The sequence below is a fragment of the Enhydra lutris genome, unplaced genomic scaffold (genome assembly GCF_002288905.1).
Source record: "Enhydra lutris kenyoni isolate GAN:26980312 unplaced genomic scaffold, ASM228890v2 scaffoldscaffold3, whole genome shotgun sequence".
Classification (NCBI taxonomy): Eukaryota; Metazoa; Chordata; class Mammalia; order Carnivora; family Mustelidae; genus Enhydra; species Enhydra lutris.
In genome coordinates, this window is record NW_019154087.1 from 63374853 (window position 1) to 63389237 (window position 14385).

Below are 14385 nucleotides of genomic sequence, written 5' to 3' on the forward strand. Positions count from 1 at the left end.
CTGCGCTGCCCTCCCTCCTAGGATCTAAGGTGTTTTCTCCTCCGATGCCGGAGGAGACGTTAATTTCATCTTTTCTCCAATCATCCCCACTTTCACCCAGATCTTTTGTCCTGATTATCACCCAGAAGGCAACCAAGAGACGATCCTTTTCTGGGGACTGCCATATTCTGTGACCCCTAACTACCTTACTCAGGTATGTAGAACCAGGAGAAAGTGAGGGTGGTAGAATCAAAAACCTGTTCCCAATGCCCAGCGATGCTAGCCATGAGATATCCTTCAGATACTCTGCTAAGTGGCCTTTGTGACAAAAGTGGCCCAACGTCAGATCGCAAGTGGTCTGGAAAGCTAAGAACATGGCACGTATGATATTAGTTTCAAGGGCTACAGTTGTATGGTCAGATGATCAGAGTGGAACAGCAACATCATAACCATCAGTTGCCCTGAGTGGTGGCAGCATAGTCCAGTGGAGTCAGCCTGTCAGTAGTCTGTGCCTTCATTCACCTCGGGACACATGGGCCAGCTTTTGGCAGGAGTCACACATCTGGCATGCACGAGAGTTCCTTGCTGTGTGCACAGCCCTTAATGGTGAACGTGTTGCCGTGTGTGGTGGCAATCCAGGTGGTGCAGGCTTGATCAGTAGTTTGATTCTACTAGGTCGTGTCAGAGCTGGCCTTTACCAGATGGCCCAACCAATAGCTGCAATTTGTTCCCACAATTCACAGCCCTAAAAGAGGGATGTTTTTAATCTGCCTGAATAGAGTCTTTAAAGTGGCAGACCAGATGGCTAGGCCGTGGGCAAAGAGTCAGCAAAGGGGACTTGATCAAGGGATGGATTGGCAGGTCTGTGAGAACTGCCTCAGTGCACTGAGCAGTGACCGCTTCCTTTAGTTCCACATAGCGTAATGAGTACCATCAGCTTGCAGCTTGGCTGAGCCACCAGTGCTTGAGAGTGTGTATTTAGGGGATCTCTATGAAGTGAGGGCCCCCATGAGCTGGCAGCTAGGCTTCAGCCAATGGGTTGGGAGACACGGATTCCCAAGAGTAACTGTCACAACCTCATGCAAAATGAAGATGCTAAAGCTGCTGCCATTTTTACTTGACCGGAAAGGCCCACTTACTGAGATGTATGCTTTCTCCAATACCCAAAGCCTCCAGGGAGTTGGGCCTCCTTTGTAGCAGGTCAAGAGACCTGCCTTGATTACTAAAGGGATTAAATATTCTAAATCCACCCACGCAGTCCCAAGAAACTACTTGGTGAGCAGGTCCCTGAATTTTATTGGTTTTTCAAACATCCCTGTTAGAAGGCTGATAAAAACTAGTCAAGGCCTAGGAGATTAAGGATCCTGCCTTACCAACTAATAGGACATCTACAGAGTGAAGATACTGGCCACCGAAGGGTAGAGGCCCTTGTGTTAAATCCTAGCCCACCCACTGGTGGTGAATGGCAGGGGAGTTTGTCCTATTAACACTTTATAAAAGTAGCAGTACCCTGGATGGGAAAATCTTTGAAACTTTACAAGCATTTATAGCACAAGCATGTATACATCTATCTCAGCCTTAGCAGAATATACAGTAGTATGCTGGACTGATCCAGAAGTACGCGCGTGCGCACACATACACACTTATTCTGCAAGTATAATTTTTTTTCTCCGTTGCAACTTTTGCCCAAACCCTGTCAGTTAATTTGAATGTTTTATTTTTTTTATAGCAGGTGTCAGTATGCTTTTTCTATAAGGGGCCAAGGAGCAAAACTGAGGATACTATGTAGGCATAATGAGCAGAAACAAAATCCTGCAAAAATTTTAAGTAGAAGCTGTAACAGTTGAGTATTTTTTTTAACATTTTATTTGACAGAGATCACAAGTACGCAGAGAGGCAGGCAGAGAGAGGAGGAAGCAGGCTCCCCGACGAGTAGAGAAACTGATTTGGGGCTCAATCCCAGGGCCCTGGGATCATGACCTGAGCCCAAGGCAGAGGCTTTAACCCACTGAGCCACCCAGGCGCCCTGAGTAAATTTTTTTAGTAATAGTTTAGTAATAGAAGTTCTTCCTTTGGGGGTTGGGGGTAACATTTCCCTTAGTGTTCAAGTCAGCAATCTCCGTAAACTGCCAGTGTTCATCTATAAATGCTGATTTGTAATGAGATTTTATGTCTTGCGCTTTCAAAGGGGTCTTTTCGGGTAGGTGATAGAAAACAGTTGTTACTGTGTTGCTGCAGTGTGCACTGTGCTGCCTCTTAGTGTGAAGCAATGAGTGTGCCACAGCTGGTCTGTCCCAACTACTCAACTCAGCCACTGCAGGGCCAGAGGCAGTGACTGACGGTACCTAAAACTCAATGTGTAGCTGTGTTCCAGGTAAACTCTGTGTATACTGAGATTTGAATTTCATGTCATTTTCACATATAATAACTTTTTTTTTTCAGCCATATGAAAATGGAAAAGCCATTCTTAGCTTGCAGGCCATCAAAAAACAGACACTGGCCAGACACAGCCCATGGGCAGTATTAGCCAACACATCCTACAAAAATACAACCTAAGGAGTTTATCACATGGATAGTTAGGCACTACAACAGCTGCCAGGAAATCACAGGCAAAGAAGTCCCAATAAAGGAAACCAATCAAGGGAACAGAACAAATGCTAACAACCTTAATTTATGAAAATTCTGCCTCCAAAAAGAATTGAAATTACATATTTACAGAGTATACTGCATACCTGAGACTATTCAGTCAGAACAACTACCAAGATATATTTTATAAACTCACTAGATTAAAAAAAAAAAAAAAATCTCTGGACTTCTAGCCAAAACAGAAAGGGACTTAAAAGGGAAAGAAAATTAGAAAAATTCTCATCAGACCTTCATTAGCAATGTAATGTTTAATGGCAGAGGAAAATGCAGGAGCATATTTAAGATGCTCAAAGAAAAAAAACAGTAAAAGCTACTTTCAGGAATAAAGACACAAACTATACTAAACATGCAAAAATTCAGAAAATAATGCCATGAGAACTTCCAGAGGAAATGACCAGAGGACAAGCTTCAAACAAATTTAACTACATAGCTATCAATGCAAGAACTGGAAGTGGGCAATAAGGATATACATACTTGTAGCAATGAAACTACGTTAAGGCCTAAGAGGGAGAATATAAGTAATGGCTGTGCGCTCAAGCAATGTCAGGCCAGTTGTAAGAATTTAGTGTGCCAGGGCTCTGGGGCGGTTCCGTCAGTTTAGCATTCAACTCTTGGTTCTGGCTCAGGTGGTGAGCTGAGCCCCATGTCCAGCTGTGACTCAGTGCTTTAGTGCTGAGTTGGCTTCAGAACCTCTCCCTTTCCCTCCTCTGCCTCTCTCCCCACTTGCACATGTGCATTCTCTTTAAAAACAAATCTTAAAAATTAGCAGGCCATGTCACATTCTTTAAAAAACTGTCCAATAATTTACATTGGTGGTGGTAAGACAACTGTGCATGCAACGTGGGATGAATAATGATGTCACATTCTATCATACCATTGTGACATGATTATGTCCATGTCTTTTCCAGCTTTCAGGTGCCACCCACTTCCCTTGGCCTATGGCCCTTTCCCCTTCAAAGCAAGTAACAAAGCAGAATCCTCACGCTCCATTACCCCAATCTTCTGCCTCGTTTTTCCAGTTAAAAACCTGCAGAATTACATAATGTGCACCCAAATTATCTAGGATACTCTTCCAAGCATTTTTTTTCCCACATTAGTACACACTTTCAAATACCTCTCAACTGTACACATTCAGAAGCAAAAGCCACTTTAAAAAAAAGGGCAAAAGCCAGTTTAAGGTCACCTGTTAGGTTTACTGCCTAACCCAATCATGCCTGAACACAAAGCTCTCCAGTAGCTTGTTTTTGAAGGTTCCTGTATCCCTGCTTACAGCAGCTGTTTTCCAAGAAAGACCAAAGTGAAATTGTTCCAATTAGAGTCAAGTAGAGAAAAGCCATGTGTAAACACTTAGGATCTATGTATTAAGTTTATAAAATTTAAAGGAGAAACAGGTAACACAATTACCCTTTACATATTTTCCACTGGTTGGAAGTTACCCACCTTCAAGCTGGCCAAGAATGTAACTTAATTAAACCCATCATCAAACTGATTTCGACTGAACCATTTTAAAAAATCCAATCACATATTGTTTCTGAACCATTTTCAAATGAACCCTTAAGATAAAACAGAGCTATGCCAAGCCCTATATAGATGTAGCAGATTGGAGCTTGACTACTGATTAACACCGATAAAAACCATTTAACTCAATTCCTGAACCCTACTCTCAGTAACCTCTTTTTAGACCTAACTTGTCCGCCCTGGAAAGGAAGTCCCTGTATTTGAGATCCAAATGTACAACTAATGTTTTTCACTGAAAACATTTACTTCACTATAGGGTATTAATAGGAACAGCATTCATTCCTTTTTCAACAAACACTGAACTCTTAGGCACTAGAGGTATAGTGGTGAACAAGCCCATAGAGCAATCCTCATGGAATATTCTAGTAGACACAAAACTACAGAAAAAAGTTTAATGGGAAATTGGGAATGCTGGAGGATATGGCACAATTTCTAATAGGCCAAGCCCATCAAGGGGGTCTTAGAGACTTAGAGGTTAAGGAGCAAGCTCTCTGACATTTAAGGAGAGAGCATTCCAAGCACAGGAAGAACAAGTGCCAAATCCTTAAGGTTAACAATGTACCTCGCCCATCCAGGAATAGTGAGGGCAATCTGGCTACAAATGTTAAGGAATGGTAAGAAGAGGTCAGGGACAATTCCAATTTGGGCCTTGAGTGAACAGACCATGGGCAGTAACAGTATGGTTAGTAATGATGACAAAAGTGATCGCAATGGAGTTGGTTAAGAAATAGTGAGATTCCAGATATATTTTGAATAAACTGAATTGTCAAGGATGACCAGAAGATTTTGGCCTAAAACCTAAGAGTAGTTTAAACTGTTAGGATCCAGAATACCATTTTAGACCTGTCAAAGATGAAATGCCTATTCTCTATCCAAGTAAAGATATCAAGTAAGCAGTTGGATAGACAAACCTACAGTTCGAAGAAAGGTACAGTCTAGAAATAAAAAATCTGGAAGTCAGTTTAATATATTGAATAATATCTAGGGAGAGTATTGATAACTATCCAAGGACTAAGCCCTACACCTCTCCAACAAGTCTGAGATGAACTAGTAATGGCTACTGACATGGGAGGAAATCTTTTTAAGATTCTCAAAGAAAATCAACTGTCAAATGCCACTAGAGGCACATAAAAGGTCATAAATAGACCATTTAGACTTAGCAACGAAGTCACTGTAACTTTCACAGCCAACAGCTTGTGGATGTGTCTAATTGGGTAATTTTAAAAGTAAAATTAAGATACAATGAAAATGGTTTACTCAAACATCAAACAAAAAACTACTCACTTTCCAAGAAAAAGCATGTATTGTCAACTTTTTTGAGCTTTGCTCTACAAGGGGTTTAGGTAGGGTGCCACCTGGAAGGGTAGACTTCAGAATGTATGCTGATGGAAGGGAATGGTCAAATAAATACCAATAAAGGTAAAAACTGCTAAAGCCATGAGCTTGATTAACCAAGAGGGAAGGCAAAAATGCCACTATATACATACATGGCAGATTGGGAATTTGTCAAGTTCTTTTCTCTCATCTACTTTAAACTCTTCTAATGATTTTAAGGTCATCAGCTGATTGAAAATGAAAAAGTTGGAGGTGAGCAGGACTACAGAAAAGAATGGGTAAACAGTAGAGGAGGAATTACTGGCTAGTGTGCAACATCAAATACCCACTTATTAACAGGTATCAACAACCAATTTCTCTAGCCAAGTTCAACTACCAGTACTAGTACACAGTATGACATTTTGCGGTTTTAGGGAAAAAATCATTTAGATTAAAAAATAAAAGTTAACGGGCTCTTCCCATTATTCAATCAGTCTAGCATAGTGGTTCTCCAAGTATGGTCCCTGGCCATCACTATCACCTGGAAACTTTGTTAATTCAAATTTCAAAAAAAGGGTAAGTTTTCAGGTCTCACACTGCAATCAGTGTATCAGAAGCTCTGGGGCAGGGCCCTGCCATTATTTTAACAAGCCTTCCAGATGGTTCAAGAACCATTTAAGGGATGCCTGGGTGGCTCATACAGTTAAGCGTCTGCCTTCCGCTCAGGTCATCCCAAGGTCCTGGGACTAAGTCCCAGGTCAGACTCCTTGCTCAGCAGGGAGCCTGCTTCTCCCCCTGCCTCTGCTGCTCCCCCTGCCTGTGTTCTGTCAAATAAACAAACAAAACCTGAAAAAAGAAAAAAAAAAAAACATATAAAACATACACCATGTTAAAAAAAGGAAAGATTTCCTTTTATTACCCCTCTATAGTACTTCCATCCAGATCACTACAACTTAAAATGGATCACCTTTTGCAGCTATTTAGTAACGCAGAGCAATGGATAAAATCCATTCAACAGTTCAGAAAAGTTCGCATCATCATCAGTTCAGAGTATCTGATTCACCAAGCCTACATTATTTAAAAAGAATCATCAGAAATTAAACATCACAAATAAGATTTTTTATTTGTCACCATTGAATGTCTGAATTTTAAACAGATTCTTGGACTGGTGGCTCATATCCATCAGCTCGTTCCACTTTAGCACCGGTCTCATCCCCGGTAGCTTTTCCAGAACTACTACCTTCACCATGAAGCTCCATGAGCTTTCCCACTAAAAGAAAGAAAGAAAGAATTTTTATAGCACACCATTTTCTTAAAACAATGTCTTCAATACTCTATACGCAGGACAGAAAAAAAATATATCATCTGGACTCAAAAAAACAAGACACCAATATATCTTGCCACACATTATTTTTCTCAGGAATCCTATGACCTTTTAACTTACATTCAAACTTGGGCTTCTTCAGCATTTTTACTTTTCTAACGAAGACATCATGGAGTGGATAAATAGACTGACAAGCTTTTTCTATATCTTTTCCAATGCTGTCTGGAATCCTGCAAACCAGTAAAGAAAGGATAAATACATACACATTAATACCCACCTCATTTAATCCACTCAAATCCTCTTGTAGGACAGTCCTCTTAATAAGACAGTCTTGTAAGACAGTCCTTTTAAGGGTAGAGGTTAAATGACCTAAATTATACAGCCAGTTAGTAAGAAAGTTAGCATTTGATCTTTCTGCCTTTTCTATTCTACCCTCTTAAGCCAACTGCATGGGAACATCAGAAAAATGTTAACAGTTTTATCAGTGGACATCATCTGGGACCGAAACACCTTGTCATCATCTATTCCCATACATCACTGACAGTGGAAAAAGTTTAGCCTTTTCAGTATTTTTTCTAATTAAGACAAAAACATTTCCTATACTTCAGGTCTCACTATGAGATTGCTTCATTAAAATAAGGATAAAAAAAAAATCATATTTACTGAGCACTTAAATATTAAATATTTTAAGGGACATATAGCCAGACAGTTTCACAGACAGGATTTGAACACAGGTCTAAGAAGTCCATCAGAGGGATAAGAAGAGATTCAAGGTTATGAGGTATGAGGAAAACACACACTTACAATTTATTGACCACTTCTTTCAAGTCATTTGTCTGAACCTCTCGGGTCATGATCTCCATCATCTTTTTCCGAATTTGGCGGACCTGTTGATGCTGAGCGTAAGAGGTCTTCCGAATCTGATTATTGCGTTTTTTAGTAAAACCAACACAAAATAGACGAAGCAAATAACCATCGGTAGTCTTGACATCAACATGAGCTTCAATCATGGTCTAGTAAAAAAAAGATATTGTCAGATGTACCAGGTTTTAATGCTATTAATTTATAGCTCTCAAACTCTAATATAAAAATGCTAGAAATATCAAGTACATGATCATCATACAAACTACGCGCCTAATTTACAGAATTAACTTCCTTGAAGTGAACTTACCCAGTTACTCCAAAATCTTACTACCCTTCATGTCTAATTAAATAAATACCAAGTCCTCTCAACACTCTTCCCTAGGTGAACACTTCTATCCCAATCTCAGCAGCATCCAGCCCCCTGTTTCTTTTACATGCCAGATTTTTTCCCCACCAATCAACTATATACCTCTATATCTAAGAAAACCCGTTCTGAGACTCTAGTCTACACTTAGGTCATTCTTTTTAAAAAGGTATTGTCTGAATAGGTGAAATACTGCTACAACACTAAATGCATATTTTTAAATGTAACTTTTGTTCCAAACTAAAGTGTGATGATGATTAAATATTTAATTTCACAGCTAAAATGTTAATAAGTAATCCACTAACTACTCATATTTTTGCCTCAAGTAAAAAAAATGAAACCTACCTTAGGTAGCAACAAAAACAAATACTGCCTCTGCATTTTGTAAATTGTATACTTTAGTTTAAAAAATGAGTAATACACTTATAGCGAAAGGACGTTAGAGTATTTCCAGAAATTCAACCATAAAACCTTCAGGGAATGTCAGAAATAAATGTAACGGTGTAATCAATATGTATCATTTGGGACCGAAACATCTTGTCATCATTCATTCCCATATACAAAACATCCCAAAACTGAATGGTTAGCCAAACACATCTGAACCAATGTAATTATTTCCTGTAATAACAATGCCTTCTAAATGCTTTGTGTCAAAGCATTGTGCATTATGCACAAGTTCTGTGTGTAAGCATGTTTTCATGGCGCTTTTATTTCATCTTTGTAACTCCCAAGAAGTGATACTCTTACCTACATATCATTTTAGATAAAGGAATCAAAGCCCAGCAAGCTTTAAAGTTACTTGCCAAAGAGAACACAATTGGGAAATTGAGCAAAGATTCCAACCTCACAGGAAGCTTTGCCACTCTTAGCAACTCTGATAACCCAATTTTAAAACTTGGAAAAAAAGATAATAAATAAATCTTGAACTCCAGTTAAATAGGATGATCATGGCTCACTCACCGCTTTACTCAAGTTCAAGAGTGCCAATCCCAGAGTCAGCACTCGATAAAAGCTACAAAACGTCATGGATTTGAAACATAATCTACTTCAATCACGTATGTTCCTTCTTTTCCTAACAGGGCATCCTGTTCTAGCGTCATCCTGACGCTAGAACACCATGCACTAAGGAACTTCTGTTCTCACCTGCCATTTTTTGACCATGGAGCACATTTTGTCCCGGGTAAGATCCATGCCGTGGAAATTGGTCAGGCAGTTTTTGCCCTGAACATCCTCAGTAATTAGCTTGAATTTTCTAAATGCAACTTCATCATTCTGCAGATCGGCAAGACTCACTTCAAAAACACGACCCTTGAGGCCATCAGATGCGATTTCTAGAAAACAATAAATTATCTTATTATCATTAGGAACCACATAAAGTCAAGCCAGCCAAGCATATTCATGCATAAAGTTGAACTCAGAAAGTTAATGTAAATTATAAAGACCCTAACTCTTGTTAGCCAAATTCCATGTGCACACCAATGACTTACTGACAATCCTCACAAGAAACTCAATAATACCTAAGCACATTTTCTTAGTAATTCTAAAAGCACCACCTTCCTTCCCCAAGTGTTGTACCAAACAAGCACCACCGTGGCCAAAGCAGCGACCAAGAGCTATTTCTACTTAGTTCTCCCACCAGCAGACCTATTTAAAAAAAAAAAAAAAAAAAATACAAAACGAGAAAATACTCACTGGTTCCTTGAGTTCTTGTGACTAATGTTTTTCCAATATTTCTTATATTGAACATAGCTGGTGCTTTCACATCATACCAATCTTTCTTAGAAAATGGATCAACCCTGTATTTTAAAAAACAAGTTAGTTTTATCGCATATCACGTAATTCTTATTGAGTTTTTAAAACTTTCCTCATTCTAAGGATCATAAATGACTAACTGGCATGTAAGCAACTGGAGTCTAAGAACCTACTCCCTTCAGTGAGGTGCAAACCTAGCTCTTCCCACTGTCTACTTCACTGTACACAGACCGGACACCGAAAAGTTATGCCATAAATGTACACACTCCCCACCCCATCGTTCTTCGGCTTCACAAGCAGCATTGCCTCCAAGTTACATGCACGTCTCTTGAACCTTCCTGGTGCATGAAGACACGTAGTGGTAGCCCCGGCTCTGCAAGGACTCACATGAACCCAAAAGGAACTCCATGGGTCCCACCTGGCCCAAACAGAGGACGAGATGCGGGGTCTCGGGTGAACAAGCTCTCGGGAGTAGTACCATCGACTACCCGTGAAATTTACAAGGCCAAGGAGCCCACAACACGAAACACCCAAGCCCCAAAGAGCATCCGCAATTCAGCTCAAAAGCGGGCGCACAAGGCCCGGAAGGCCAAACGAAAGAAGCCAGCCCGTAGCGATGCAGCCCCCATACCCCCCAGGCCGCCGTTCTGAGTTTACCAACTCCGCACGGCCCTCGCAATCCACTTGACATCCTCACCATCCGGCTCACACCGCCATCCAGAACCCGCCTGCCGAGCCCAGCATGACCCCAAAAAGATGGGGGCCAGGACAAGAGACACTTACACTTTCTTCTTGGCTCCCTTTTTGCCGCCTTTCGTAAGGCGCTTGTTCTTGCCGACCGCCATGGCGCTGCTCAGGGAGCCAAAAGGGCGGAAGTAAAATTCACGCGAGAACTTAGGCGTACTGGGAGAGGCGTGCCATCTACGGGACCTTGGGTCTTGCGTTTTTCCGGCGTCAAAGATATCGCGACAACAGAAAGACGAACTCCGGCTGAAGCTGCGACAGCGCCCTCACGTGTGTGGAGACTGCGCAGCACGCCGCGGGCGGCTCTCCAGGACGCAGCGCTCGGGAGGGGCGGGCGCTGGCGCTGGCGGCCTCAGGTATGAGCCAGTGGTTGTGTGTGGTTTTCGTGGCTCTGACGCCCGGAAGTAAGTGTCGGTGGCAGGAAGCCGACTTTCCACCTTGTTAAAAAAGAACTTACCGGTTCGCTCTTTCCTTCTGGAGAGTGTGGGATTCAGAATCAGACAGCAGATCCAGGTTCAAATGCTAGTTTCAATATTTAGCCTGGTGACTTGTCTGTGCTTCAGTTTCCTCGTATTTAAAAAGGAGATAGTAATATAATCTGCTTCATAAGGTTGTTAGTAGGATTAAATAAGTTAGTAGGATTTGAATAAGTAGTATTAAATAACTTTAGAGATACTGGTAGTGTTCCGCATGTTGATAGGATTGCTGGTTAGTGGGGAATGTTCACTTGTGAACATCAAGTTACACACTTGTGTACTTTTCTTTCGGTTTATTATACATTAAAACGAAGTTAATGTGATTGTTTCCTTGAGGAACTATGATTCCACTGTCTATGATTCCACTATGATTCCACTTTAATTTACAAAATTAAAGATACTTTAACTTTTCAAGAAGAGCTGAAAATCACCAAACTTCATTTTTCTGCAACTGATGCAAAAAAAGTCTTTTTAATTCTAGGGTTTTAACAGAATACATCCTGGTTAGATGAGGCTCACAGCTTCAAGTAGTGCAGCCCCTGGAAAGCTGGCCCATACAGGCCTGGTACTCAGCCAGAGGTACGTTGAATTCTGGTCCCTAACATTCCCTCTGGCAAAAACCCTGTGACCGAGCCAGAAACTGGTTCCCACTCACAAGGCTCCACAAACCTTTAATCCTGTAATCCCTTTCAGTCCTCCTAACCTACATCCCCTACCTCCTACTACTCCCACCATCCAAAACAGTCTTCCTAAATCTCCAATCCTATTCTGAGATCTTTCAGTAATACCATTAATCTAAGGCGCTTATACCATAAAGTCCTTATTTTATAACAATACGAATATGTTTAACACTACTGAACTGTGCACTTAAGAATGGTAAAGATGCCCTGGGGCTAACAATACATTATATGTTAATAAAAAAATAAAAAATTAAAAAAGAATGGTAAAGATGGTAAATGGCTTGGGTTTTTTTTTTTTTTTAAGATTTTATTTATTTATTTGAGAGAGAGCAAGCAAGCAAGCATGGGGAGAAGGCAAGCAAGCAGACTCCCGCTGAGCAAGAACTGAATCCCAGGACCCTAAGATCATGACCTGAGTTGAATGCAGATGCTTAACTGACTGAGCCACCCAGGTGCTGCATGGTTTGGGTTTTTTGTTTGTTTACTGCAATTTCACAATAACAACAACAACAACAACAACAACAAAAATTGAAGTCCATAGCCAAGCCAACAAAAACTCTTTTATCTGGCCCTCCTCATCTCTTTTCATCATCACTACATCTTGGCCTTTACCAGGTCCCCAACCCCTGTTTAAAATTCCTGACCCTCGGGGCGCCTTGGGGGTTCAGTCATTAAGCATCTGCCTTCTGCTCAGGTCATGATCCCAGAGTCCTGGGATCGAGGGCTCCCTGCTCAGCGAAGAGTCTGCTTCTCTCTTTCTGCCCCGACCCCTGCTCGTGCTCTTTCTCTCTCTCAAAGTCTTAAGAATATATAAATAAAATAAAATTCCCTACCCTAAACAGTTTTCTCTTCCCTTCATTCCATTTCCCTCTGTGCATTTGCAAGACCGCTTAGCCTCATTTCTTCTTTGGGTAAGAGATGGAGTCCCCAGACAAACTGGCTTTCCCTCAGACCCGTTCCCAGAAGACCTAATACTACTTAACTTCTTAGTAACTATGGATTAAACCTGTTCCTTTCTTACTGTCAGCAGGAGTGACAGTGCAGTTATTTTCTTATTTTGTAGCCCCCTCTCTTAGCACATCATAGGCCCTCAAAATGTTTGTTGTATAAAAAAATAAGAGGTAGATGACATCAGTGGTTTTCCCAGTCTTTTGGACTTTATGGATCAATCCAGATTTTAAAAATAATTTTAGAACCAATAGAACTGCAATTTTTAATTCATTTATTTATTTAATTTATTTTATTTAATTTATTATTATTAATTTTTAATTATTAATTAAATTAAATAAAATTAATTATTAATTTAATTAATTATTAATTATTATTTAATTTAATTTATTAAAAAAAAGATAACTGCCATTTATTATCTGTATCACTTCATTTTTAAGTTATATTTTGAACCCAAAATAAAAATAAAGAACATATCCTCTAAGAAGTCAGTCCTTTTAAATAAATAAATCAACTTTATGAAAACCTCTTTAGATCATATTTTTCTTGTCTCACTGCAGGCTGGTGAAAACTAGTGGCAATGGAAATCAGTGAGTCCTTCTAAATATAATATTGAGTCTAATAAACTCTTTATTAATTCTATACTTAAAGTAACCCTAAGTTTACTTCGTAGGTGGCAGTTCACTAGTTTAAAACCTTCCCAGTGGAAAAGGCTACCTATTAGTAGCCTATTAGTCCCAAGGCTACCAATTCCAGACTAAAAATCAAACTTGTCTTCTTCCCAATCTGATTCCTCTTTCTGCCAAGAGTAAAAAAGCCACAGAGGAGGCAGTAATGAAGTCAGTTGCATCTAGTTTCTTCTAGCAAAATCAGCACATAAGGGATTTGTCAGAGGTACATATTTGAATCCTCTATTAGTAATAAAAGCTTTTTTAAAAAAATTATGTTCCTTGACATTGTTACATTAAATGGTGCAATTATCTGTTTTAATTTAATTACGTTGAATAAAAGACAGCCCAGGGCATGTGAAATCAGGTTATTGGGTCTCAACCATCTAAGTATTTGAAAATTCAGATAGAATAAAATGGAACAGAAAAATGTCAGACTGCATCAAACCTAATAAAGTGTCAAATTGCTTCACTGATTTTCTTTTCATCTGTGACTAATCTCTTAAACTGATCTGGTGATTTTTAAATTTTGATTACTGTGCCTTATTTCTAAAAGGTCAGCTTAGTTCTCTTTCAATTTATGTCACTTTGTAGTTTCTTATTCTTTGAAGGCAGTAAGCATAATTGTTCTATAGTCACTGTATGAGAATTCTGGTATCTGAATTCTGGTATCTGTTTCTCTGCTGGTTCTCTGAGTAGAGTCTAGTTTCTAGTTATCTTTGTGTACTGGTCATTGCATTTGAAAATTAATATTTGGGGCACCTGGGTGGCTCAGTCAGTTAAGCATCTGCCTTCAGCTCAGGTCATAATCCCAGGGTCCTGGTATCAAGCCCTGCATCAGGCTTCCTGATCAGCAGGAGAGTCTGATTCTCCCTCTGCCCCTCCCCCCAACTTGTAATCTCTCTTCTGTTCCCTCTCCCTCTCTCTCTCTCAAATAAATAAATAAGTAAAATCTCAAAAAAGTGAAAACTAATATTTGTGGGAATAATTTGAGGCTTGTGATAAAGATACCCTCTTCAGATATGACTTTTTTTTTTTTCTTTTCCGAGTAACATCCATTTTATTGCGTTGGGACGGGAGGGCAGCCCGCCTGGGAGCAGAGCAACCC

At 40.0% G+C, this 14385-nt stretch overlaps 1 protein-coding gene across 3 annotated transcripts; it reads right to left on the reverse strand.

The window, feature by feature from the left end:
- Positions 1-6554: 6554 nt before the first annotated feature.
- On the reverse strand, positions 6555-10780 carry LOC111156951 (ribosomal protein S3A). Of its 3 annotated transcripts, none has more exons than XM_022518125.1 (6): positions 10545-10780; positions 9702-9805; positions 9153-9340; positions 7586-7794; positions 6902-7011; positions 6555-6727 (listed from the first exon to the last, which is right to left on the reverse strand). In XM_022518125.1, exons 1-6 carry the CDS (start codon positions 10604-10606, stop codon positions 6606-6608), a joined length of 795 nt encoding a protein of 264 aa, XP_022373833.1. In that variant the 5' UTR covers positions 10607-10780; the 3' UTR covers positions 6555-6605. The 3 variants fall into 3 exon arrangements, with proteins under 3 accessions (XP_022373833.1, XP_022373842.1, XP_022373850.1); XM_022518134.1 differs by having other exon boundaries at positions 6555-6719; positions 6974-7011; positions 10545-10644; XM_022518142.1 differs by having other exon boundaries at positions 7586-7658; positions 9266-9340; positions 10545-10624.
- Between the last annotated feature and the right edge of the window lie 3605 nt (positions 10781-14385).

What these genes read in the sequence shown, in the direction of transcription:
- LOC111156951 (XM_022518125.1), bottom strand. Translation starts at nt 10,606, where the DNA reads ATGGCGGTCGGCAAGAACAAGCGCCTTACGAAAGGCGGCAAAAAGGGA. An exon ending in AAGGGAGCCAAGAAGAAAGT is followed by an intron (nt 9,806 to 10,544) that starts GTAAGTGTCTCT and finishes TTTAAAATACAG; the next exon opens with GGTTGATCCATTTTCTAAGA. An exon ending in AAAGAAGTGGTCAATAAATT is followed by an intron (nt 7,012 to 7,585) that starts GTAAGTGTGTGT and finishes ACTGGTTTGCAG; the next exon opens with GATTCCAGACAGCATTGGAA.